The sequence below is a fragment of the Lutra lutra genome, chromosome 9 (genome assembly GCF_902655055.1).
Source record: "Lutra lutra chromosome 9, mLutLut1.2, whole genome shotgun sequence".
Lineage (NCBI taxonomy): Eukaryota > Metazoa > Chordata > Mammalia > Carnivora > Mustelidae > Lutra > Lutra lutra.
Genome location: NC_062286.1, coordinates 117271885 through 117298517, shown reverse-complemented (window position 1 = coordinate 117298517; position 26633 = coordinate 117271885). Strand labels below are relative to the sequence as shown.

Here is a 26633-nt window from a genome sequence, read left to right as displayed (position 1 = left end):
GAAGCTGCCTGGGGAAGGATGGCAGAGCGTCCAGCCAGGGGATTCTTGCTTCCTGCAGAATCAGGAAGCTTCTACCGTTAACTGCTTGACTGGATTTTTCTATAAGAAATCAATGTGTATCTTTTGGAATCCTTGTTTGGGGAGACTATCTGTTGAAACAGTTGAATTAATATCCTAATCCAGGTGATGTTATGGGCAGTGGGGTTGCAAGGCAGATTTCTGACATTCTAATGGAATGCAGAAAGATTAACCATGTAAAATAAAATGGAAAAGAACAAATAAACCTATGCAGGTCATGAATCAAGTTATAATGACCCAGAATGACTGTGGGTGGGAGTGCCCTTATCTGGCGTGACCAGGAAAAACCTATCCAGGAGGTGACATTTGAGATGAGAGTGAATGATGAACAGAAGCCAGCCCTGGAAGGTCTGCAGAAAGAACTTTACAGGAAGAACAAATAACAAATGCTATAGCCTTGAACTGGGAACTAGATTGGCAAGTTCAAGGTTTGGAAAGATATGCCCATGTATCCTTCTGTTAGAAAGCTGAGAATAAGTATTTTTAATAAGTATTTATGTATTTTTAAAATATATTTCTTAAATTTTTTAATGAAAGAGAGAAGCAGATTTCCGGCTGAGCAGAGAGCCCCACCGACCTTGGGGCTGGACACAGGGCTGGATCCCAGGACCCCAAGATCAAGACCTGAGCCAAAAGCAGATGCTTAACCGAGCCACCCAGGTGCTCCCCAATATATATTTATGTGTTAATTAATGAGTTCATCTGTGGGTCTTGAGAGGCCAATGGGCTTTAATCTAACTGTCTCCTCAGCAGGGAGGAAAGTCACTATTGGTACTGGTGCTGGCCAGTTTCCCACACTATCATCTTGTGCTTGGTAAGGATATCTGCTACACATTGTCCTTTGGCCTGGCTGATCTCATATAAAGCCTCTCTTGCTATAATTCATTGCCCACAGCCTTGCCAATAAAAGCAAGGCTCATCCCTGCTACAGAGAACTCTATTTCCATCCCCTCCAGCACGGCCACCTCTTTCTCCTGTGACCTGCCAGCCATGAAGTTTCTTTTCCTCTTTCTTGTCATCCTTCTGGCCACGGAACCCATGGTCTCAGGTAACTTGGGTCTCTCTCAAGTGTCTGGGATCTTGGTTATGAACCTCTTACCTTCCTCTCCTCTCCACTTCGGGCAGCACAAAACTCCTCATTTGATGGGGTTTGGGAGTTTTTCCCATGATCAACTCGCATCCACATCTCTCTCTGATTCTTCTTTCCCAAGGTGGTGGGATGGTAGCTCTTTGGGGCACCCGACACTTAAGGGCAGGATGGTATTCTGGTGGGATCTTGGGAGAAGGTTTAGGGGTGACGGGGTTGGGTGCAGATTGGGGACTTGTTGGGGGCCTGAGGGCATTAAGATTAGAGCCTGAGGGTGAGCTGTGATGGGGAGAAAGACCTTGGGGTTGGAGTGGCAGGGGGAAGATTAGGATGAGCTGGAGGTAAGGTGTTGGGCTCCCCTGATGGCTTGGGGTGGGGTGGGGAGGGGAATGGGATTTGGGGTTGAGTGGAGGTGGTGCTGGGGGGGTAGACTGGAGCTTGGGCTGAAACTGGGAGTTGGTACTGAATGAGGCAGGGTGTCTGATGACTGCTGCTCAGGATTGAGGTTGGTGACTTGATTAAATTTAGGTTTGACTTGGAGTTCAGGCTCAAGAGACATTGAGTTGGGTAGGGCTGGGAGTTCTACTTAAGACTGGACTGGGTTCTGAGTTTGAATTTGGTGAATATGGTTAAGGAGGTTTGGGGATGGGGTTGTGGCTGGACCCAGGTGAGCTTAAGGTGGGACCAGGAGGGATTAGGAGCTGGGTCTGTTGAAATGTGGGTGAGTCCCCTGTATCCCCTAATATTACAGGTAAAGTTTATTGTCCTTTCCTATCATTCCCAAGCTCCATTAGGGGGGATCTTCATTGGCATCAACTGATCACAAAGTCAGGAGTAGAAAGTTGAGAGATAGGAAGACAGAGGATGGAATGTCTGAAAAAGGCTTTCCTAAAACCCTTGGAGTTCCCAAGGTTGGAACAATTGTCTCAATTCTCTCCCCTCTCAAGATCACTTCTCCCCTTTCCTGGGACTGGATTCACTGTGAGTTACTCAACTGTCTCCCTCCCCCATTGCCCTGTTCCTCCTCTGCCTCCTCTTCTCTCGCCACTTGAGGGATACTAACATCTGCTTAATGGTTGTTTCTGTGCCCAACAGCAGAGTGTTGGATGGATGGAAAATGCCGGTTGGTGTGCAAAAATGATGAAGACAGTGTTATACGCTGCGCAAATCGTAAACGGTGCTGTGTCCCTAGTCGTTACCTAACGGTCAAGCCAATGACTGTTGAAAGAGTGGAACCCTGGACCGTTCCTCACACACGCAACCAATAAAACAAAAGGCCAGACCTGGCAGTAGAGGGCCTATAAATAGGCCTCATGGATAGAAAGGGCTTTGTTTCAGGTTCCTTAGCTCCCACATTCCATTAAAACTCACAAATCTGTTTCTTGTGTCCATCAATCATAAGGAACGATGCTCCAAATGGATTGAGGGTGGGGTTGGGGGGATGGCAGGATGAGGGTTAAGAGGTAGCAGAGAGACATTGCTGGGGCTTGGCCACAGCAATGGGGTGATAGTTACAGTCTTGAAGATAGTTCCTCCTCTACCAGCTGCAGGAGAGGCTATAGGAGTGGGTTGAGGAGCATATCTGGGGAAGCCAAGAGACTTGAAGGCACAGCTGGTACTGAGAGAGGGAGAACCGCTGGGAGGGAGAGTTGCTCCATCTTGGGGGTGAAAAGGTTGTGGGTGGACAAGGACTGAGTAGAGTCCAAATCCTTGGGTTTCTAGGGAAGTTGGCTGAGATGCCTTTTGATGCTGGAGACCCCACAGCCCCAAGGATCAGAAGGTTTCCAAGTGCTAAAAAAAATAAATCACGTGAACTTACCCATTTATAAATGAGTTTTTTTCATTCTTCAGATCTTCCATTCTTTCATGGATTTGATCATTCAGTCACCCCAGCACCTCCACTCACTGCTGTCAGACTCTGCTTCTATCCTCATCCACGCTTCAGCTTCCCCAGCTGTGAGGCTGGAACCCTAGAATCTATCTTAGGATTGTGGGAAGTGGGAGATGGGATAATGGAGCGCGCAGCGCCTAGTACATTGTGAGCCCTAATAAATGTAGCTGTTGCTGTTGTTGCTCATTCATTTCTTTTTTTTTTTTTTTAAGATCTTATTTATTCACTTGACAGACAGAGATCACAAGTAGGCAGAGAGGCAGGCAGAGAGAGAGGAGGAAGCAGGCTCCCTGCTGAGCAGAGAGCCCAATTCCGGGCTTGATCCTAGGATCCTGGATCATGATCTGAGCCGAAGGCAGAGACTTAACCCACTGAGCCACCCAGGTGCCCCGCTCATTCATTTCTTCAAGCATTTAAGGAATATATGCTGTGTGCCTTTCAACTGTGTGAGACTCTGAGGGACACGGAAGCCTGTCTCATTTGAACTAAGAATCTATCCTGGGAGGAGACTAACCCATGGAGAATATTCGAGAATTCTGATTGGGAATCTAGAGGACCTGGGTGTCTTCCTTACTTTGTTATCACAAATCCTATTCTCTGGGCTCCATTTATCCAACACAGTCGTTCATCTCTGAACTGTGCTCTCTACAGAGAGGTCAGATACCAGGAGTATTCTGTAAAGCATGGTGTGTGACATGGAGATAGATACAAGGGGTTCACTCTGATCCATGAGATAATTTGTTCTCAATTCAGTATTGCTCTTAAACTCTGGGAGTTAGGGAGTTAGACTCTTAGAGTTGCTCTTAGACTCTGGGAAGAGAGACACCTCTTTCTCTGATCCTGGTCCTACTCTGGGCCTCCTCTGATTAAGTCCCTTGCCATGGGGTTAGGAGTCAATGGGGACAAGTGGGATATATCCATTTAGAGACAGTGCCCCTCTCTCATTCCAAGACCATGCTTTGAGCAGCTGGGACCTGGAATTCCCTGCCCAGAGAACACTTGTGCCTGCTTCCAGTGACCTCTTGGGCTTTCTCCGGAAGATGGGGCCCACCATGTGTGCACCTTTGGCAGGAGGAGTACCAAGGGACACTCCTGTTTGAGGGGCAGGGGACCAGCTTGGATGTTCAGGCTGGAGTTTCCATGTCTTTCACGAGAGAGTCCTCACAGTGTGGAACAGAGTTGGGGATGAGGGAGAAGAGAGCTGGGCTGTGGGCTGAGCCAGCTCCCCTCCTGCCGCCTTGTTCCTGCTCAGAACTCTGAAGAATCCAAGCATTATAGATCCAACTCTGCTCTTTCAGGTCATTATGAAGGGCTATTTCACGAAGGTCCGTGGGATAGATTTCAGTTGTCCCACTTGTTAGCTTGATTCGGAACTGTTAAATATGCAGACATATGACAGATGAGCCTCCATGTGCATTCGTGCCCAGGACCCACAAATGTTGGGCTGCACCTGGAATTGGGATGGTGCTCTGTTTCAAAACCATCTCCAAGCTCCCTTCAGAGACAGGGGCTGCTTCACTTGTGCTTTCTGCATTGTCAACATCTGTGCAATCTGGGGAGACTCTTAGGCTGCCCCCTCAGAGCCACCTGGGTCCTGAGGTCCTGGGTGAGACCATCCAAAATAATTTCTCACTGGCTTCTCTACCTCCAGATTTTCCTTGCATTGGGGTCTGTTATCAGAGGGACTCTTTCTAGGAGATTCATCTGACCATGTTACTCTCCTGCTTAGATGGCTTCTTTTGCTCCTTCCTGCCCAGGGTCGGGTCTGAAGGTGTTGGTGGCCCAGCTTCATCTCCCATGACTGCCACTCATGGACCAACCCTCTCCAACCTTGCCTTTGGTCGTGGCTCCCCTCCACCTCGTCCCCACCACCAGGTTCATCTTTGCGATGAACTCCTTCTCACCCTCAAAGTGCAGTTGATGTCCCTGGCCAGGAAAGCCTTCCATAAGCTCTGTCTCACTATTCCTTAATAATTGTAATACTAGTAGCTATCATAATAGTTCCCATTGTCACTCCTTATGTGTCAGGCGCTGTGCTCAGTATTCATGGACCTGAAGTCATTCCATTCTTACACATTCTTACAACAAGCCTCTGGGTTGGTTTATTTTTTTATTTTTTATTTTTTATTTTTTAAAGATTTTATTTATTTATTTGCCAGAGGGAGAGAGAGAGAGAGGCAGGCAGAGGGAAAAAAAAGGCTCCTTGCTGACCAAAGAGCCCGATGTGGAACTTGATCCCAGGACCCTGGAATCATGACCTGAGCCAAAGGCAGACACTTTACCACTTGAGTCACCCAGGCGCCCCACAACTACCCTCTGATTATCCCTACCTTATGGATGAAGAAACTGGGACCTAGACAGGTGGTATCATTAGCCAAGGTCACATGACAGTAAGATAGAGCAACTAAGTTCTGATTGGCTTTACAAAGTGTTGGCCTTAAGCAGGGATGAAACATACTACAATATTGGGTAATTATTTATTCACTGCTCACTTTTCACCAATTCCGCCCCGCCCCGTCCTCCTCCCCACCATACTGGATGGCAATGCTCGGCAGCTGAGACAGCACCTTATTTACACCTGTATTCCGGGTGATGCCAGGATCCTGGGCTAGAGGGATGGGAGGACTTGGGGGTCGGATATACAGGGCTCTGGTGGGCAGTGTCCAAAAGGATGCAGAGCAGCTCTGGAGGTTCGCTCAAGTCGGTCCTCTTTATTCACCAGTTAGTTTGCTCCCAAGAGACACGGGTTTCTTTTCTTTTCTTTTCTTTTCTTTTTTAAGATTTTACTTATTTATTTGACAGACAGAGATCACAAGTAGGCAGAGAGGCAGGCAGAGAGAGAGGAGGAAGCAGGCTCCCTGCTGAGCAGGGAGCCCGATGCGGGGCTTGATCCCAGGACCCAGGGATCATGCCCTGAGCCGAAGGCAGAGACTTAACCCACTGAACTACCCAGGCACCCCGAGACACAGATTTCATAGTGTGGGAGGTGGTCTGGGGCGAGTCAAAGGGTCCCCCAGTACTGGGGCCTGGCATTAATGTCTCCATACACAGTCATCACGCCCTCACCAAGTTCACTCATCACGAGGCCCTCGGTCCACAGCATTAAGAAACTCCTCCATGCTTAACACATGCACACGGAGACAGCCCTGGGGAGTGATAGGATGGTGAGGCGAGAAAAAGGCTTGAACTCACCATCGAGCCATGTGAAACTTTTAGAAGGCACTTAACCCCGAGTCTGAGTCTCTGGATTTGGGGTCTGGGCATGTGAAATTTTGAAAATTCCCTCAGATTATTCATTTAGGAGATAAAGCTCCACCCCCTCACCCCCCCCCCCCCCCAATTCCCCTTCCAGACTTCCTTCATTCCCAGTAGCCCTCAAACTGAGAGAATTTCTGAGCTAGGCAACTTTCTCTTGTCTTCCCATTTCATAGGTGGGGAAACTGAGGTCTGAGGAGGAACCATGACCTACATTCATAAGTAGGTTCGAGACAATGCTGGGATTAGTAAACAGTCTTTGATTTCTGGTGAGGGGGCTGAGGGGACATGGAAGGGATATGACGAAGATGTGGGTGATACAGTGAGTGGTGGCATATGGTGACAGGGGGCTGAGGGGAGGCCGGGAGGTAGGAGCTGTAAAGACCCTGAAAAAACTCTGAAGCCCTTTCTTGGGTGCCATGGCCTCTCTCCAGGGGTCAGGGTTAACACAGGCTGGTTTACACTACTGTATACCCTTCTTTCAGATGCTAATCTCACAAAGGCCCTTCTCCCGGAAGAGGGAAAAGGATTATCTTGAGGGGATGTGACAGAAAGGGTGTGGTTTTGCTTTTGTAAAGCTTCTCCAGTCAAACTTAAATGGAGTAGATCCTTTTTATTCAATGCAAGGGCTTAGGATATCTGTGTGTGTGTGCACACGTGTGTGTGTGTGTGTGTGTGTGTGTGTGTGTATTAGACTTTGTATTAAGCCCATTTGGACACAAGGGACCCTATGTGCCTACCACCAAGTGCAAGGCCTGACAAAGACTAGGTGTTGGTAATTGTTGGTGGAATGAAGGAGAGGCCCATGAATGCCAGGTTCAGAAGTTTGGGCTTGACGTTGGAGACAATAGAGGGCCATGGGTCCGGCTGTCATTATCCAGGGAGGAACCAACCTTTCCCAGCCCCATCTCAGTGTGTGAAGAAGGCAGCGCTGTACCTCAGAGAGCCTATGGGCTTGGAGCCATAGTGAGTGGAATCTGAGGCCTTGTTCTGCCTCTAGCAGTTACCAGGCCTTTTCCAGAACGCTGTCTCTCTGAGCCTCCATTCCATAATGCAAGAAGGAAAAATAGATATGTCTACTTCAGAAGATTATAGTGAACATTTAACAACTTAACATAAACCAAATGGCTCACAGTGGGTGATTTGCAAATAGTGATGGTCATTATTTTTCTTTGTCTTTCCAGTCAAAGGATCATTTCCTGTTTCGGAGACCTTAGTCCCAAGGGGGAATAATAATAATAATATTAATGGCTAAGGTTTACTGAGTGCTTACTATAGACTAGGAACTGTGTCTCTGGTTTCCATGTGTGCACAGCCTCCAAAAAAACAAACCAAACCAAACCAAAACACCTCTCACTACCACTGAGGGACTAATGTCTGTCTAATTTCATGGAACTATTCCCAGACTAATAGTTCATAGTTGTAGCACAGGCAGAAATGGATCCTTCAGAAAGGATCTTTATGTGATAATAACAACATTTATTTATTTAGTGCTATGTGCCAGTTCCTATTTGTTTTCCATTTATTATGCTATTTTTATAAGATTTTTTTTTCTTAATTTATTTGATAAAGATCACAAGTAAGCAGAGAGGCAGGCAGAGAGAGACGGAGAAGCAGGCTCCCTGCCGAGCAGAGAGCCCAACGCGGGGATCGATCCTAGGACCCTAGGACCATGACCCGAGCCGAAGGCAGAGGCTTCAACCCACTGAGCCACCCAGGCACCCCTACTATGCTATTTTTATTTTTTTTTTAAGATTTTATTTAGTATTTATTTGACAGGCAGAGATCACAAGTAGGCAGAGAGAGAGAGAAGTGGAAGCAGGCTCCCTGCTGAGCAGAGAGCCGATGCGGGGCTCGATCCCAGGACCCTGGGATCATGACCTGAGCCGAAGGCAGAGGCTTTAACCCACTGAGCCACCCAGGCGCCCCTATTATACTATTTTTAAGAGATTTATTTATTTATTTGAGCTGGGAGTGAGAGGGACAGAGCATGTGAGTGAGCAGGGGGGAGGGGCAGAGCAAGAGGAGAATCTCAAGCCGACTCTACCTGTGAGCAAGGAGTCGGAGGTGGGACTCAATCCCACCACACTGAGATCAGGACCTAAGCCAAAACCAAGAGTCAGACACTTAACCAACTGTGCCATCCAGGCACCCCACCACTTATTAAGTTTTTAACACAACTCTAAATGTTAGGGACTATTACAGTGTACACTCTACGGATGAGGAAAGGGTAGAAAAGAGAAGTAAAGAAATTTGTTAAAGGTTACCCAGCAACTAAAGCGGGAGCTGGGATTTGAACCTGAGGTTTCTTGACTTCATTTCCTACTCTTTTAACCCCTGCATAGCTCCTTAGGTTATTTTATTTGTGTTCTAATTTATTTATTTCAGCTTTACTGAGATGTAATTGGCATATAAACATATAAGGTATTTAAATTGTATATCTTGGTGATTTGATTGTGAAAGGATCCACCCCCACCCCCCCACCTCTGTCTAGTTAATTCCTCATATCCATCACCTCACAAATTTATCTCTTTTTTGGTGAGAATATTTAAGTTGTACTCTCTTAGAAAATGTCAATTATACAATAAAGTGTTATCAACTCTCTTCACTGTGTCATACATTAGATTCTCAGACCTTATTCATCTCATAACTGAACATTTGTACCCTTTAACCAACCTCTCCTTATTTTCTCCACCTCACTTCCCGGCAACCATTTTTCCACTTCCTGTTTCTATGGGTTAGACTTTTTTTTTCCTTTTTTTCTTTTTTTTGGATTACATAAATGAGTGATACCATGCAGTATTTGTCTCTGTCTGGTTTATTTCATTTAACATAATGCCCTCAAGTTCCATCCATGTTGCTGCAAATGGCAGAATTTCCTTCCTTCTCATGGCTGAGTAATATTCCATTATATATTTATGCCACATCTTCTTTTTTTTTTTTAAGATTTTATTTATTTATTTGACAGAGAGAGATCACAAGTAGGCAGAGAGGCAGGCAGAGAGAGAGAGGAGGAAGCAGGCTCCCCGCTGAGCTGAGAGCCCGATGCGGGGCTCGACCCCAGGATCCTGGGATCATGACCTGAGCCGAAGGCAGGGGCCTTAACCCACTGAGCCACCCAGGTGCCCCATGCCACATCTTCTTTAGCCATTCATCTGTTGTTTTCCTATGTGAGTAGTTGTGAGTAATGCTGCAGTAGACATGGGATTGCAGATATCTTTTGAGATCCTGTCTTCATTTCCTTTGGAAATATGTCCAGAAGAGGGACTGCTGGCTCATATGATAGTTCTATTTGCACTGTTTTGAGGAAAATATTGTTTTCCATTGGGGCTGCACCCATTATATTCCCACCAACAGTGCACAAGGGTTCCCTTTTCTCCACACCCTCATCAATTTTTTATTTTAACTTTTTATTTTGAAATAATTATTCATAGGAAATTGCAAAGATAGTACAGAGAAAGTTCCATGTACCTTTCATGTAATTTACCCCCCAAAGATTATATTCTACAGAACTAATAGTACCATACACAAAACAGGAAACGGAAATTGCTGCAATGGGTTTGTATACTTCTATGACATTTTATCATAAGTGTGGAGTCATGTCACCACCACTGTGATCAAGATACAGAGCTGGGGGGCGCCTGGGTGGCTCAGTGGTTAAAGCCTCTGCCTTCGGCTCAGGTCATGATCTCAGGGTCCTGGGATTGAGTCCCGCATCGGGCTCTCTGCTCAGCAGGGAGCCTGCCTCCTCCTCCTGTCTCTCTCTGCCTGCCTCTCTGTCTACTTGTGATCTGTCAAATAAATAAAAAAAAATCTTAAAAAAAAAAGATACAGAGTCTTCCAATATAAAGACCTTCCCTTTGTTACTCTCTCTCTTTTTTTTTTTTTTTTTTTTTTACAATTTATTTATTTCTTTTAGAGAGTGAGTGAGAGCCAGTGTGGCAAGGGGCAGACGGAGAGAATCTTCAAGCAGCTACCCCTCACCCTGCTGAGCATGGAGCCCAGTGCGGGGCTTGATACCACAAATCATGAGATCATGATGTGGCTGAAACCAAGAGCTGCCTGCATAACCAGCTGAGCCCCCCAGGTGTCCCCTTCTCTGCACAGCAGGAGAGTCTCAGCCCCACACACTCTCTTCCTGCCTCCACCCTCTGCTGCTATCCTTACCCTTTGGCAAGGATTGATCTGTTTCTTATCTCTCTAATTTCTATCATTTTGAAAGTGTTGTATAAATGGAATCATATGTAATCTTTTCAGATTGGGTTTTGTTTTTTAGTCAGCACTGTGCTCTTGAGAGTCATCCAAGTTGTGTGGATCAATTTTTTTTAATCTTCAGAAAAGATCATTCCTTTTAAATCTGAGTAGTTCTAGCCAATGCATTAGAGCAAGAAAGAAATTAAGACATAAGGTTAGAAAGTGAGAAATAAGACTGGCTATTTACAGATGTCATGATGCTTTCTGTAGAAAATCCCAAGGAATTCACACACAAAATATACCTAGAATTAATAATTAAATAATTAAATTCATTAAGGCATACAAAGATACAAGGTAAACATAAAAAATTAATTACATTTCTAAATGCGATCATTGAACATGTGACTGTTGAAATTAAAAATACAGTACCATTCACAATCACTCCAAAAAATATAAAATGCTTAGGTATATATCTAATGAAACATAGGTAGCAATTGTACGTTGAGAACTACAGAATGTTGACAAAAGAAATCAAAGATTTAAATAAGTGAAGAGACATACCATGTTTATAGATTGTAAGATTCAATAAACAGGAGATGCTTGGATGGCTCAGGGGGTAAAGCGTCTGCCTTTGGCTCTGGTCATGATCCCGGGGTCCTGGGCTTGAGGCCCGAATCAGTCTCCCTGCTCAGTCGGGAGTCTGCTTCTCCCTCTCCTTTTGCCCCTCCCCCTGCTTGTGGGAGCATGCGTGCTCTCTCTCTCAGGTGCTCTCCTAAATAAATAAAAAAAATCTTTAAAAAAGAAAAGATTCAACAAGCAAAGATGCCAATTTTTTAATAATTGATAGACACTCTTAATACAATTTCTATTAAAATCCCAGCAGCATTTTTTTGTACCTATAGACAGGATTATTTTGCTATATCCTGCCTATAGAGAAATCCCAAAGGAATGAGAATAGCTAAAACAAGTTTGAAGAAAAAGAATAGTCAGAGGAAGCATTCTACGAGATATCAAGGCTTGTATAGCTAAGGTAATCAAGACCGTGTGGTACTGGTGGAGAGATAGCCATATGGATCAATGGAACAGAATAGGAAATCAGAAATAGCCCCACATGTGTACAACCAACTGATTTTTCAAAATGTGCAAAAGCAATTTAGTGGGAGAAAGACATTTTTTTCAACAAATAGTGCTGGAGCAATTGGGCATCCTGAAGAGAGAAAGAAAGAGAGAAAGGAAGGGAGGGAGGGAGGATAGAAGGAAGGAAGGAAGGAAGGGAGGGAAGGACCTTAATCTAAACCTCACATCTTATATGAAATTAACTCAAAATGGATCATAGATTTAAACATTAGATGTAAAAGTATAAAACTTCTAGAGAGAAATGTAGGAAAATCTTTCAGACGTTGGGTGAAAAGTTCTTAGATAAGAAAACACAATCCGAAAAAAAAAATCAATAAGCTGGACTTAATCAAAATTTAAAATCTTCATTCTGTGAGAAGCCCTGTGAAAAGGATAGATGGAAAGACATACGGCAGACTGGGAAGAAATATTTGCAAGCCATATATACATCTGACAAAGGAAAAGGCCTGTATCTAAAATATAGAAACAACTCTCAAAGCTCAACAGTAAAAACCAATCAAATTAGGGACGTCCGGGTGGCTCAGTTGGTAAGTGTCTGCCTTCAGCTCAGGGTGTGATCCCAGGGTCTGGGATCAGTGCCACTTTGGGCTTCCTGCTCAGTGGGAAGTTGGCTTCCTCCTCTGCCTGCTGTTTCCCCTGCTTGTGTTCCCTCTCTCACTCTCTCCCTCTCCACCCCGACAAATAAATAAATAATTGAAATATTTTTAAAAAAATTATCAAATTAGAAGAAAGATGTTTCACTAAAGAGGATATACTGACGATAAATAAGCCCACAAAAAGACGTTCAACCTCATTAGCCACGAGGGATATGTGTATGAAGACCACGTGATAGTCCACTGCATAACTAATTAGTAGGACAGCTAGAATGAAAGATAACGGCAGGACTAAATGCTGGCAAAGTTGCCGACAAACTGGATCTTTCACACATTGCTGGTGAGAACATTAAGGGGCACAACTCTGGAAAACAGTTTTGCAGTTTGCTTTTAAAAAACTAAATATACCCTAGCCGTGTTAGCCAGCAAAGGCACTCCTGGGCAATTATTCCAGAGAAATGGAAATTTAGTTCCAAAAACTTGTACATGAATGTTCATAACAGCTTTATTTGTTTTTTAAGGGATTCTTTTTTTTTTTTTAAGATTTTGTTTATCTGACAGAGGGAGAGATCACAAGTAGGTGGAGAGGCAGGCAGAGAGGGGGAAGCAGGCTCCCTGCTCGATGCCAAGACCCTGAGACCATGACCTGAGCTGAAGGCAGAAGCTTAACCCGCTGAGCCACCTAGGCATCCCAAGGATTCTTTTTTAAAGACTTATGTTTTTAGACTGGTTTTAGTTTCATGGCAAAATCGAGAAGAAAGTACAGAGAATTCCCCCATACCCTCTGTCCCTACCCATGCGTAGTCTTCCCTATTATCAACAGCCCCCCACGGAGTGGAGTGTTTGTTACAACTGATGAACCTAAAGGGACACATCATTATCACCCCAAGTCTGCATTTTACCTTAGGGTTCGCTCTCCGTGTTATACATTCTCTGGGTTCAGACAAATGTGATAATGATATGAATTGATCATTAGAAGATCATATAGAATAATTTCACTGCCCATCAAACACTCTGTGCTCTGCCTATTCACCTGCCTCCTCCACCAACCCCTGGTAACACTGATCTTTTTATTGTCCCATAGTTTTGCCTTTTCCAAAATGTCATAGAGTTGAAATCAGACAGTATGTGCGTAAGCCCTCGCAGACTGGCTCCCCTCACTCACTAATGTGCCTTCAAGATTTCTCCATGTCTGTTCGTGACTTGACAGCTCATTTCTTTTTAACATTGAACAATATTCCCTTGCCTGCTTGTGCTACAGTTTATGTACCCACTAACCTACTGAAGGCATCTCGGTTGTTTACACCTTTTGGCAGTTATGAATAAAGCTACTATAAACACCGTGTGCAGATTTCTTTCATGGTAAAGACCACTTTATCAGCGGCAGTTGGTATAAGTCAATAAATATTGATTCCCCAGGGAAGCACTCAGTTATTTATGGATTACTGGTCCACAGAGAGCTAAAGGAGACTGATCCAACTGCCTGCTGCGATGATAAGCTGAGGTCACCCCTGCCACTCGGGAAATGGAGCCACGGCGGGCTGCGACATGCATACACTCTTCCACCAACCGATCGTCATGGCGACTCTATAGAGGAGGACGTCCGCCATCCCCGCCCTTCAGATGCGCCGGAATGCCACAATCCACCTGAAATAGCTTTTGTTTCTCTGGAACTTAATTTTCAAACTGCCTACATGAAGTAGTTCATGTGCAGATTTTTGCGTAGACATCAGTTTTCAAGTTCTTTGGGTAAATGCTGAGAAGCGCAATGACTGGGTTGCATGGTAAGCGCGTGCGTGTTTAGTTCTGTAAGAAACTGACAAACTGTCTTCCAGAGTGGCCGTCTGGGTTCTCATTGCCATGGGCAGTGTAGGAGAGTTTCTGTGGCTCCACATCCTTGCCAGCATTTGGTGGTCCAGATTTTGATCATCCTTATGGGTGTGCAGTGGCATCTCATTCTTATTTGACCCCCTTTAGGTCCTGATGCTACTCCCTGACTCCTCGGATCTAAGTTACTATTAAGTGCCTATTAAGTGCCACTATTAAGTGGAAACTAACTATCTGTCTTTTGTTTGTTTTGGCCAGGCAGACATCACACCCTTCGATGCATGGGAAACACGGGAGTCTGTAGACCCTCTTGCAGAAGGACTGAACATCCCTACCTCTACTGCCTAAATTATCAGCCATGCTGCCTCCAGTCCTACATGAGGATAAGTATTGCTGGCAGAGAAGAGAAAGATGACTGGAGCCAAGAGAACCGCTGGCCAAAAATACCCTGAGTGCTAGAGATCGCCATCTTCAAACTGAAGTCAGGACCCCTCATTAAAATTCATGCATCTGCCACCCTTGTCTGTCTTTCGTCCATTGGAAATCATGGTGAGAGACTTAGTTTTGAGAGACTTAGTTTAGACAAACCATGGAAGGTGGAGAGGGAATGTCTTGAGACCACTGAGGGAGAGCTGAAGGGTTTGGGCAGAGTCATGACTTCATCTGTGCTGTGTTGGTCTCAGAGGGGGCCCGGCCCTAGTGGGATGGAGGTACAGGGCAGGGGGTGGATGTCAAGCTGGTCATGCGTAGGCTCATTAAGCAGAACAAAGTGCTGAACTTAAACAGCATTTGGGGGAAGGATCCTGGGGCAGTGGTGTTGGTTATAGATCTGGAGAAGGGTTGATGACAATTTAGAAGTGTAGACCCTGAAGTGAATCCAGCGCTGACTGCCTGATCTTCAAAGCTTAATGCTGTCACATTGTTTCAGCATTTGAGTTCAGACACATTGAGTATCAGTCTCCTCCTCTGACAATTCTCTTCTCTTCCTTCGTTCTGTGCTGTTGCCCAGCCTCTCATAGCAGCAAGCCGTATGAACTTGACAAAATTGGAGGTTCTAGACCTGCTTCTTGATGAGTCATGGTCTAAGAACCCAGATGAACCCTCCCATTGAGAATATCTAAAATCATTTATTTCAAATAAGCAAAAAAACCCCAAAACACCTTCTTAAGCATCCTTGACTTTCAAAAAAAAATAAAGAATATTAAGACTGAGTGAAACCAGGTGCTTTTCTGAAGGCAGTAACTGAGACTGGCTTTTGTCTTGAAAGCATTTGCTGAATCAGGTGAACTTGAGCTTTAGTTTCTGCGGCTCTGGCCAGGGTCAGACGTGGGCAGGGGAGAGGAGACAATGCCTAGGATCTGAAAAAACGGGAGTCTTGTAGGAGATTCCTTCATAAACTCAGTCCTGGAAGTGTTACTCATGTTGTGTAAGGATAAAACAGATACAATACTTGTCCTCCTTCACTAGGTGTTTTCCAAGGAAAATTGTCTGGTCTTGAACCTTGGTACTCAGTGCACAGAAAAAAATTCTTGCTGGGAATTTACAACCTCAAGTTGGCTCTCACACAGTCTCTCTTTTTTTTTAAAAATAGGATTTTATTTATTTATCTGAGAGAGAGAGCAGGAACATATGTGAGAGAGCACAAGAGAGTGATCACATGAATGGGGACAGCAGGAAGCAGAGGGAGAAGCAGGCTCCCCACTGAGCATGGAGCCCGATGTGGGGCTTGATCCCAGGACCCTGAGATCATGACCCGAGCCAAAGGCAGATGCTTAGCTGACTGAGCCATCCTGGAACCCCATCTCTCTCTTTTTAAAAAAAAATTTATTGGGACACCTGGGTGGCTCAGTCAGTTGAGTGCCTGCCTTCGGCTCAGGTCATGATCCTCAGGTCCTGGGATTGAGTCCTGCTTTGGGCTCCCCGCTCAGTGGGGAGCCTACTTCTCCCTCTACCAGATGCTCCCCCTGCTTGTGCTCTCTCTCTCTCTCTCTCTCTGGCAAATAAATAAATAAAATCTATACAAAATTATTTAATTTCTACACTTAATGTGGGGCTTGAACTCATGATCCTAAGACCAAGAGTTGCACGCTGTTCTGACTGAGCCAGCAGGTGCCCCTCTCACATAGTCTCTTGGTATATGGATGGTCTGAAAAAAAAAAATCAAGCTGATGATTTAAAGTTGTCCCAAAGTAGTAGCAGCAAAGATGTGTGACAGAAATGAAGGAGCAACCTTTAAGTCATGACTCAACTAATTTACTCTGATTAAGTTCCAAGGAAAACACATAGCTCAGAGCCCCAAATCACAAAAACCACAAGGAAGTAAAGCACCATGAATTAAGTCCAGCAGAAACCAGAGACCAGAGATCCAGACTTCAAGGACTTCAAGTATCAGAATTATTAGTAACAATATATTTTTTTTTTTATTTGACAGAGAGAGAGGGAGAGAAATCACAAGCAGGCAGAGAGGCAGGCAGAGAGAGGAGGAAGCAGGCTCACTGCTGAGCAGAGAGCCCGATGCGGGGCTCGATCCCAGAACCCCGAGATCATGACCTGAGCCGAAGGCAGAGACTTAACCCACTGAGCCACCCAGGTGCCCCTAGTAACAATATTTTAAAGAGTAATTTGCAAAAACAAATTCAAGAGATTTGAATTTTCCATCACCATGTGGGTTTTACCTGACCCTTGTGAAGAAGCATTCCAGTGTTGGGTGGAAATAGTATATCCCAAGCTGAGACTCAGCAGATCTGGAAGACATAAACAAACTGCAGGAGCAGGCATCTCAGAAGCCTGTGCTGTATTGGTTCTCCTTCATCACACGCTAGTGGCATCACAGAGAATTGCTGTGTTTAGATACAGAAGGAGGAAAAGGAAAGCCAGGTTTATGGAGTGGCTTACACCATGTGCTAGCACTGGCCAGAAGTGACGCATTATAGACCGATTTAGAAGAGGCCCTGAAATTCAGCAATGAGTAAGGGAAATCCTTTCTGTAGAAGAAGGGATGGTCTAAGTATGGATCTAGACTCATGGACAGTGATAACAGGTTTACTGGTGGGCTAGTCAGTGTCTTAGAACAAGGTTAGAAGTTAGGTAAAAATGAGATGTGTGGTGGTTATGTGGTTGGGCCTCTCTAAAAGGGGACACGGTGTGTAGATATTTTTATGCCATCAAAGGGAGATAAATAAAGCTCTCAATAGCCAAGTGGACAAAATGATGCATCAGGAAATGGGCTTAGGAAGCCAGCCTTTCAACAGCCTCTTTCAACAACCTTGAAGCAACTGGAGCAAAAAGGAGTCCTCACAGCTTACACCTGGGCCATTTTCCTACAGTGAGTGGTAATATAGGGCTTTAGGGGCAAAGTTAGCGAGCAGTGAAATGGATGCTTTCACCTGAGGTATCCGCTGTTGTAAAGAAAGGCTTTAGTGTCCTAGAAGCTACTCTTACAAATGCAAGGATTTGGAATTTTGATTGTGACAATTTTTGCTGCCATCAAGAGGCAGGACGAACACAAGGGATGCTTCTAGTACACCAAAGCACTTGCTGAGAAGACAGGACAATGGAGAGATTCGGGTTGGAATACTTAACCAAGTGAGTGTGCATATGTTACCAGCAAACAAGGGACACTAAAAATGAGTTAAAACTTGTGCAAATAGGGGCATCTGGGTGGCTCAGTGGGTTAAAGCCTCTGCCTTTGGCTCAGGTCATGATCCCAGGGTCCTGGGATCGAGCCCCGAATCGAGCCCTGCATCGGGCTCTCTGCTCAGCAGGGAGCCTGCTTCCCGCCCTCTCTGACTGCTTGTGATCTCTCTCTCTCTCTCTGTTAAATAAATAAATAAATAAAATCTTAAAAAAAAAAAACTTGTGCAAATAATTTTGGGAAAAGCTGTGAGGAGTTTACTGTTGAAAGTATTGAAAAATTTCAGACTTATTTACACAGATGTTTTCATCTAGAATTACACATTGATGGAGGATGGATCACTGTGTTATTTTTAGTGCGTTATTGATATGACTTAGTCTATCCCTTTGAGGACAGGACTGAGTGACAGCCAAGAGGAAGTCATGAGCTTTGAGGAACCTCTCAGAGAAAGATCTGCATTTTCAGTTCTGAATCACACTTTTCATCATCTTTACTCTTGGTGTTTATTTCAAAGCTAGGTGAAGTAAGACTTGTTACCAGGATATCAATAATATCTGTCTGAAAATTAGGTATGAGTGTGGGAGAAGTGACAGGAACGTTCTGGTCTGCAACACAACAGACTTGATAATGCTGACATATTGTTTTTGTCACTTTGTCAAGTCTGCAGGTTTTCCTGCAGTATCCGGATTTGTGCCAGCACTCTTCCCCACCACCACAGGCTAAATAACAAAAGGAGAGACCATTATTTTAGGTTACTGGTGCTCTCAGTTTTACAAACCTGACTGACTGTATCTTTGGCATCCCGTAACAACATCATGGGTCGTAACTAGATTCGGGCTTTAAGACTCCCAGCTCAGGCCTGGTAAATATCAGGTTTCTAAAAGTATCCTTTCCTAATCTCTTACATGCCCATTTTTTAACTTTTCTGAAATGGAGAAGAATCTTAGCATAAATGAAAAGAAACTTGCTTGTCACAAGGAATTGGAGCTTATTATAATGAAGCGACCTGGGGCTGTGGGAAGCTATCCACATAAAGAAAGTTCATCTTGTGGTCACTGTTGAGTTATTTGCGTTGGTATACCCCATGTGGTTAATTACTTTAACTATATACTCAAATGAATATAGAAAAATACTAGTAACAATAAAATGAATACCCAGGTGCCTGCATTCTCATTAAGAAGTAGAACGTTACTAGATACTTAGAAGAGTGTAGCTATTCCTAAGTGAGATGCTTTGTTTGCTTCTTCAGTTTCGTAATGTGCATATGAACATGTAGAGATGTTGTTAACATGTCGATTCTGATTCAGTCAGTGGGGTAGGGTCTGAGTTTCTGCTTTCCTAACAATCCTCTAGGTGATGCCAGCAGAGCTGCTCCAAGATTTACACTTTTTGGAGCAAAGTTTGGGGCCATAAAAAAATCTCATGTGAATTTCATGTGTTTAATATTCAATAGTGTATTAATTCAATAGTGTATTAATTTAATTCAATAGTGTTCAATGTTTGTACATTCTGTGCTTTCCAACCAAATGCCATATTAGAATTAAAAATTTCATGTATTCAGAAATTAAATAATATGGTAAAAATACAACTTAGATCAGAAGAATAGTAAAATCAAGTCAGAAATAATGAAGTCAGGGGTGCCTGGATGGCTCAGTGGATTAAGCCGCTGCCTTCGGCTCAGGTTGTGATCTCAGGGTCCTGGGATCGAGCCCTGTGTTGGGCTCTCTGCTCAGCAGGGAGCCTGCCCCCCATCCCCCCGCCTGCCTCTCTGCCTAGTTGTGATCTCTGTCTGTCAAATAAATAAATAAAATCTTAAAAAAACATGTATCACCTTAACCCCTTTGGGGTGTAGAGTTCAGGGCCATTATGCACATTCACACTGCTGCATTACCATCCCCACCATCTCTTCCCAGAATTCTTCACTGCAACACTGAAACTCTGTACCTGATAAAAAGAGATCTCCCATCCCCTTGACAACCACCATGCTACTTTCCATCTCTCTGTATCATACCAGAGGACTCACACAGTATCTGTCCTCCTGTGATTGGCTATCTCACTTAGCATTATGACTTTAGTGCTCATCCTCATTGTAACCTGAGTCAGGATGGCCTTCCTTTGGAAGGCTGAGTATTATTCTACTACATGTGCACACCACATTTTGTTTGTCCCTTTATCTGTAAGTGGACATTCTGGTTGCTTCTACCTTTTGGCAATTGTGAAGTACAATTGTGCTGTTTTGATTTTAAAAGGGAATTCTCATAGTTTCACAGAAGATCAGTCCAAGTATTATCTTATATAAAATGTTCCAGAAAATAGGAGAGAAAAAGAATTATGGGTCCATTTTGTTTATAAATAGAGATTCAAAAATATTCTAGTTAAAGTATTAGCCAACTGAATTCAGTAGTGTATTAAAATGCATCAGGATCATGTAGGATATAACTCAAACTGCAAAATATCATCCAACTTAGAAAATCTATCAATTTATCAATGAAACATACTACCTGCATAGAATTAAAGAGATAAATGATAGACCTACTCTTTTTTGATGCAGAAAAATGATTTGATAGAGTTCAATGCTTACTTATAATGAGAAATCGAGGTAAAGTGGGAATAGAGGGAATTTCTTTGATTTGGTGAAGGTTATGTATAAAATTCAAGAGCTAACATTATCTCATGAAGAAATTCATTCCTGTTGAGGTCAGAAAAACAAATTGCTCTTATTTAAAATAATAGTGGTAGACTTGGTCAATGCTTAAAGGGAAGAAAAAAAAAAAACCCAACCAAAATAAAAATCAAAACAAGAGTATAAAGATTGGAAGGAAAGGGATAAGATTGTCATTCATCCTAGCAGTCATGATTATAATATAAAACAAGAGTCAACACACTTAAATTAATGGGTACCTTGATTTACAAGAATCAATAGCACTTCTCCACACCAACAATATCTAACTAAAAAGTAGAATAAATACATAATGTAGCTAAGAAGTAAGTACTTTGTTTTAAAGGAGGAGTACTCAAGACCTCTATGGAATATATTTTAAAACTCAAACAGCAGATGTGACCTTGGATGGAATGATTCTATTATCATAAAGATTTACTTGTCCCTAAATTAATCCATAAATTTAATGCATTCCTAATCAAAACCCCAATGGGAGTTTTGGGAGACTTGATTATTTTACTTTAAGATTTATAATGAAGAATAAAGGTCACCAATAGCTAAGATTGCTTAAAAAAATAAAAAACAAGATGAAACCTTACACTTCTAGACACTGACAGACTAGAAACCTATGGTATTACAAAAAATATAGTATTGTCAAAAGAACAAATAGATCAATAGAACAGAATAAGCAGGTGAAATTGATCCATGCTTACATGGGAAACTCAGCATGTGGTAACAATGAGACTATGGTTCAAAGGAGAAAGCATAGATTATTCAGCATATAGTGGTGGAAAAACTGGCTCACTCCAAGAGAAAAATAAAAAGTGAATTTACACATTTCATCTTGTGTCTTAAAGATCTGAATGTGAAAGTCATCGCAAAAAAGTTATTAGAAAATAATGTCAGAGCTCAACATCATTAGGCATCAGGGAAATACAAATCAAAACCAAAATGAGATACCACCTCACATTGATCAGAATGGTTAAAATAAACAATCAGGAAACGACAGATGTTGGTGAGGATGGGGAGAGAGGGGAACCCTCTTACACTGTTGGTGGGAATGCAAGCTGGTTGAGCCACTCTGGAAAAGAGTAGGGGGGTTCCTCAAAAAGTTAAAATAAACTTCCCTGTGACCCAGCAATTGCACTACTAGGTATTTATCCAAAGAACACAAACAAAGTAATTTGAAGGGGAACCTGCACCATTTATAGCAGCAATGTCCACAATAAAGAAACCATGGAAAGAGCCCAAATGTCCATTGACAGATGAATGGATAAAGAAGATGTGGTATATATCCACAGTAGAATATTACTTAGCTATCAAAAAGAATGAAATCTTGCCATTTGCAACAACGTGAATGGAACTAGAGGGTATTATGCTAAGCAAAATAAATCAGAGAAAGATAAAGACCATATGATTTCACTCATATGTGGAATTTAAGAAACAAAGCCAATGAACATAAGGGAAGGGAAGGAAAAATAAAATAAGATGAAAACAGAGAGGGAGGCAAACCATAGGAGACTCTTTTTAAAAAGAGTTTATTTATTTATTTATTTATTTGTTTGTTTGTTTGTCAGAGAGACAGAGAGAGAGAACATAAGCAAGCAGAGGGAGAAGCAGGCTCCCCACTGAGCAAGGAGACTGATGTGGGACTTGATCCCAGGATCCTTGGGATCACGACCTGAGCTGAAGGCAGACACTTAAGCAACTGAGTCACCCAAGCATCCCAAGAGACTCTTAACTCTAGGAAACAGACTGAGGGTTGCTGGAGGGGAAGTGGGTGGGGGAATGGGATAATTGGGTAATGGGCATTAAGGAGGGGACTTGATGTAATGAGCACGAGGTGTTCTAAGTAAATTCTACCCCTGAAACTAAAATATAGCATATGCTAATTAAATTGAATTTAAATAAAAAATTTAAAGAAAATAAAATAATGTCAGAGATTCTCTTTGAGACATAAGAATGGGGAAAACTTCTTTAATAAAATCACTGAGTATAACCCACAAGGCAAAAAAATTGTTGAATTTAAGCACACCAGAATTAAGTGTTTCTGTTCAATGAACATCATATGACGGGCAAAGGTCATAACTGGATGACAGTTTGGGGGATAATACACCCAGTGACTAAAGCTGACTGGGAAATAATATAAAAGATAAAGAATTCCTGCAGATCAACAAGAAAGCATCACCTGCCCAGAAGAAATAATGGGCAAATGCTATGAATAGGCACTAACAGAAGGGGAAAGAGTCACTTATTCATTTATTCAACAAATGTTCGTTAAGTGTTGACTACATACCAGACACAGTTCAAGAAACTGGAGGATACATCCATTAACAAAATAAACTTAAAGTCCTGCTCTCGTGGTGATGTCAGTCTTTTCAGGAGACCATAAGTAAGACAGTGAGTAAGAGAAAAAAGTGATACTATATTTATTTAGTTATGGTTAAATACAGATAATAAGCATTATGGAGAGTGGTGAAGCAGCTGCGGGGGGGTGGACAGGAAATGTGTGATGAAGGGAAGTAGTAAAGACTTCACGGAGAGGATGTGAAAGAGGGAGCTTTGAGACTAATGGTGGGAACGGTGGACCAGGCAGGGGAAGCAGCAAATGGGTGACAGAGGCCCAGAGGCAGGGTCTTTCCTGAAGTTTCGGGAAAACCATAAGGTAGTGGTGCTGTCTACAGAATAAGTTAGATGGAGAGGAATTGGAAAAATATAATGGAAGTTGAGATCACAGAAGGTCTTGGAGGTCACTGAAAGGAAGCCATTCATGTATTTTGATCATAGGATAAGAGAAATGCAAATTAAAACAATGGTGTGATATTACTTTATACCCATGAGACTGGTAAAAATAATGTGAGTGTTGGAGGGATTATGGTGATATGGTGACCCTGGTGCACTGCTGGTGAGAGGTGGGGAGATTTTCCTGCTTATATAAATGTCACTGATTTTTATTCTTGTTCCTTAAACTTAGGAGTTGTCCAAGGTAAAACATGAAGACTTTATGTTCCTTTCATTGTCTCAACTATTCCTTCAAGGGGATGGCTTCAAGTTTATATCTCTTACCAGAACCCTCAGACTTAAAACCCCAGAATGTAATATTTCCTTCACCCCCACATTCTCTGAGTTCCCATGATTCATGGATTGCTTTACCAAATCTTTCACATCTCTTTCCTAGTCTTACCACCCTCACTGAACTCAAAGCAGACACAATTGGTTCCATGTGGACCATATGGAATTGTCCCTGTTTGGAATTGAGGCTCGAAAATTACTCAAACCCTGAGAGCTAGCAATTTTTTATAGGCAGTGTCCTTAGATGTATATAAGGGAGGAATTAATGGAAAAAAAATTTTTATACTGACCTTTAACCTGGCCATTTGACTCCCAGGAATCTATTCTATATAAATCCTTGTCCAAATATATAAACATTTTTACACAAGTATGATCACTGATGTGTTGTTAGAAAATTAGGAAATTCTCAAGTGGCTACCTGAATTATGGCTTATCTCAGAGTGGGATTTCACGGCTTTACAAAGAATGAGGTAAATCTTTTGGTGATGATATAGAAAGATAATCCCAAAATACTATTAAGTGAACAAAAGAATGCTGCATAGCCTTGGATATAGTATGTTTACTTTTTGCTTTTTAAAATTTCTTTTTTTATTCAATTATAATAATGCTAAGTGAAATAAGTCAGAGAAAGGGAAATACCATGTGATTTCACTTATATGTGGAATTTAAGAAACAAAACAGATGAACAAAAAAAAAGAAAGACGAATAAAAAAACCAGACTCTTTAACTGTAGAGAAGAAACTGATGGTTTGTTGGTTACCAGTGGGGGATGGGTGAAATAGGTGAAGGGCATTAAGAGCACACATCATGATGAGCACTGAGCAATGTATAGAATTGTTGAATCACATATACTGTACACAATATGTTTTTTTATAAGAGAAATATTTAGATTCCTTTTTATATGATTCTGTGCATACATTGAAATGTACCTTGAGAGATAAATGACAAAGGAGAAAGCAGGGTACTTTGAATAAGGAACTTTAATTCCTCTTCAGCAGCAATTGCAAAGTTCTGTTCATAATTTTCGGTGGACTTTAAAAAGCAGTGATTACTAAAACGTAGACTTTCACTGTCAAAGGGAGAAGGAAAGTCAATTCTATTTTTCACATAACAGTTCTGCAGATATTTTCTGACCTGTTTGCCAAATTCCAGAACATGAGAAAAAAAGAAAGGACCTCATTTAAAGCTATCTCAAGACTTTTAGGGCTAAAAAAACATAGGAAAGAGGGCTTTGGAGTCATTTTCAAGCTGGCACTAACTGGAAAGAGAACAGGTGTGCATCAAGCTTTCATCTGGTTCCTTAGGTAGCAATTTGGAATACAGAACCCAAGATGACGCTGGATGTTGTGGTTGCACCTGCCTGTTGAGGACAACTTGTTCTACCCGTAGGTTCTACTCTTGCCAGGGACATGGGTGCAATGTGAGGGCCAAGGAGCTGCCCAAAGTTGGGGGGTACAGTACCATGTTGGACATTCCATGGGCCGAGTCCATCCCACCTCCATCTTTTTTTTTTTTTTTTTAGATTTTATTTATTTATTTGATAGGGAGAGAGATCACAAGTAGGCAGAGAGGCAGGCAGAGAGAGAGGGGGAAGCAGGCTGCCCGCTGAGCAGAGAGCCTGATGAGGGGCTCGATCCCAGGACCCTGAGATCATGACCGGAGTCGAAGGCAGTGGCTTAATCCACTGAGCCACCCAGGCGCCCCCCACATCCATCTTTGCAACCTTCCTGGTTTGTGATTACTGGGGTCATTTGTGATAGGAACATAAGGATAGCAAAAGCCAGGAGCAGGAGTCTCATGGTCCTTGGGAAGTAGGAGACAGTGGATCCAGGAGTCCAGAACTTGGTGCAGTTCAAATCTGATCTAGAGTTTTATTGGCCTCTCTGGGTGGGGGCAGAGGGATGGGGCACTGAGCCGGACAGATATGGACAGATATGTAAAAGCTAATCCAAGCAGAACATCCGTCTGTTGGCTGGTGCATTGATTGAGCATCTGTTACAGGCACTGGGAGACCATGCAGATTTTAAATCACAAGTTTTAGGAAGTGACTGGGGACATGGAAACAGAGGGCTCGCATACCAGGCTATCTCCCTTGGCTTCCCCAGGCCTCTCATCAGGGTCCTGCCTTCTCTGCTCATAGTCCTGCTCATGTTAGCATAAGCCCACATTTGAACTGTTTACTTGTCTGTCTACTCATGCTAGACTGTGAGATTGCTGAGAATAAGGATTGTGTCTCTCATTTTTGAATGCCCCAAGTGACAAAGCATATTCTCAGTGAAGGTTGCTGGAAATAAAATGTAAAAAACACATGCTAATCTATAGTCCAGTTTCCTTACTTACATATGTGTCCACCAGGAAGTGACTTGCCCAAGATAATGGAACTGGCTCGCTGCAGAATTTGGGGGAGATAATTTGTAATAGGCTGTAACAGGATCAACCCCTCAAAGGGGGATGATATCCAATGTCATCAGAAAGTCTCCCTACCCAAGGCAGCTCCACAGTCACTTGGGATATTACTTTTGACAAGGGCACCCTGGAGGCCATTGGAGGTCCAGGAGTCATCCGTGAAGGCCTTGACATTCAGATCTGCCTTTGGGATGCAAAACGTTGATGTGACCCCTATAGTCGACTAGCTGCATCTTACCTCCTTAGAGTTGCGTTTTCACACTGCATCAACTCTTGCTTTCTCTTATTTACTTGGCCCAAAAGTCCCTGTAGAGCTTTAGAGGGGGTTGCTGATTCTACCGGGATTGATGACCATACCTGTAGGAGAACAGTCTTCAGGAATTTATAGAGCTAGCATGTGGATTAAAAACAAAAAACAAAAAACAAAACCCTGTTTTCTTCTTGGATGACCCCATATGGAGTGACCAGGATGGTGATGGGCTATTTCCAAATTAATTTCAGTTTAATATATTCCAATAGGCTGAACTCCCTTACTAGGACCTGGCTGCCCAGAGAGGTCAAGGGCATTCTGTAACTGACTTGCTCAAGCTGAGACTAAGTGATAGAAAAGGAGAAATTTCTACATAGGATAAAGAATAGCTCTTCTGGTTCCATCCAAGCATAAAAACTTATGTTTTAAATGTTTTGAATGGTGTGTCTCCAAGGCTTGATGATGAAGAGATCCATGACCCTTTCCAAATGGAAGGCTTTGAGAAAGCCTGTCCTGCTACAGAAAAGCAGGAATAGGGATGTCTCAGTGG

At 42.9% G+C, this 26633-nt stretch overlaps 2 protein-coding genes across 2 annotated transcripts; one reads left to right on the top strand and one right to left on the bottom strand.

Moving 5' to 3' along the window:
• Nucleotides 1-922: 922 nt before the first annotated feature.
• Nucleotides 923-14572, top strand: DEFB119 (defensin beta 119). Its single transcript, XM_047746538.1, has 2 exons — nucleotides 923-1126; nucleotides 14321-14572. The coding sequence occupies exons 1-2, from the start codon at nucleotides 1069-1071 to the stop codon at nucleotides 14512-14514; spliced, it is 252 nt and encodes an 83-aa protein (XP_047602494.1). The 5' UTR covers nucleotides 923-1068; the 3' UTR covers nucleotides 14515-14572.
• A 3565-nt stretch (nucleotides 14573-18137) lies between these two features.
• LOC125109886 (beta-defensin 121-like) lies at nucleotides 18138-25226 on the bottom strand. The gene is made up of 2 exons (XM_047746976.1): nucleotides 25136-25226; nucleotides 18138-18415 (listed from the first exon to the last, which is right to left on the bottom strand). Exons 1-2 carry the CDS (start codon nucleotides 25224-25226, stop codon nucleotides 18138-18140), a joined length of 369 nt encoding a protein of 122 aa, XP_047602932.1.
• Nucleotides 25227-26633: the final 1407 nt, after the last annotated feature.

Bases quoted from the DNA above. Each gene is read 5' to 3' on its own strand.
- LOC125109886 (XM_047746976.1), bottom strand. From the start codon at position 25,226: ATGAGACTCCTGCTCCTGGCTTTTGCTATCCTTATGTTCCTATCACAA. The intron at 18,416-25,135 runs GTGGGGGGCGCC...TTTGTTATTTAG, and splicing joins GGAAGGTTGCAAAGATGGAT to CCTGTGGTGGTGGGGAAGAG.
- DEFB119 (XM_047746538.1), top strand. From the start codon at position 1,069: ATGAAGTTTCTTTTCCTCTTTCTTGTCATCCTTCTGGCCACGGAACCC. The intron at 1,127-14,320 runs GTAACTTGGGTC...TGTTTTGGCCAG, and splicing joins CACGGAACCCATGGTCTCAG to GCAGACATCACACCCTTCGA.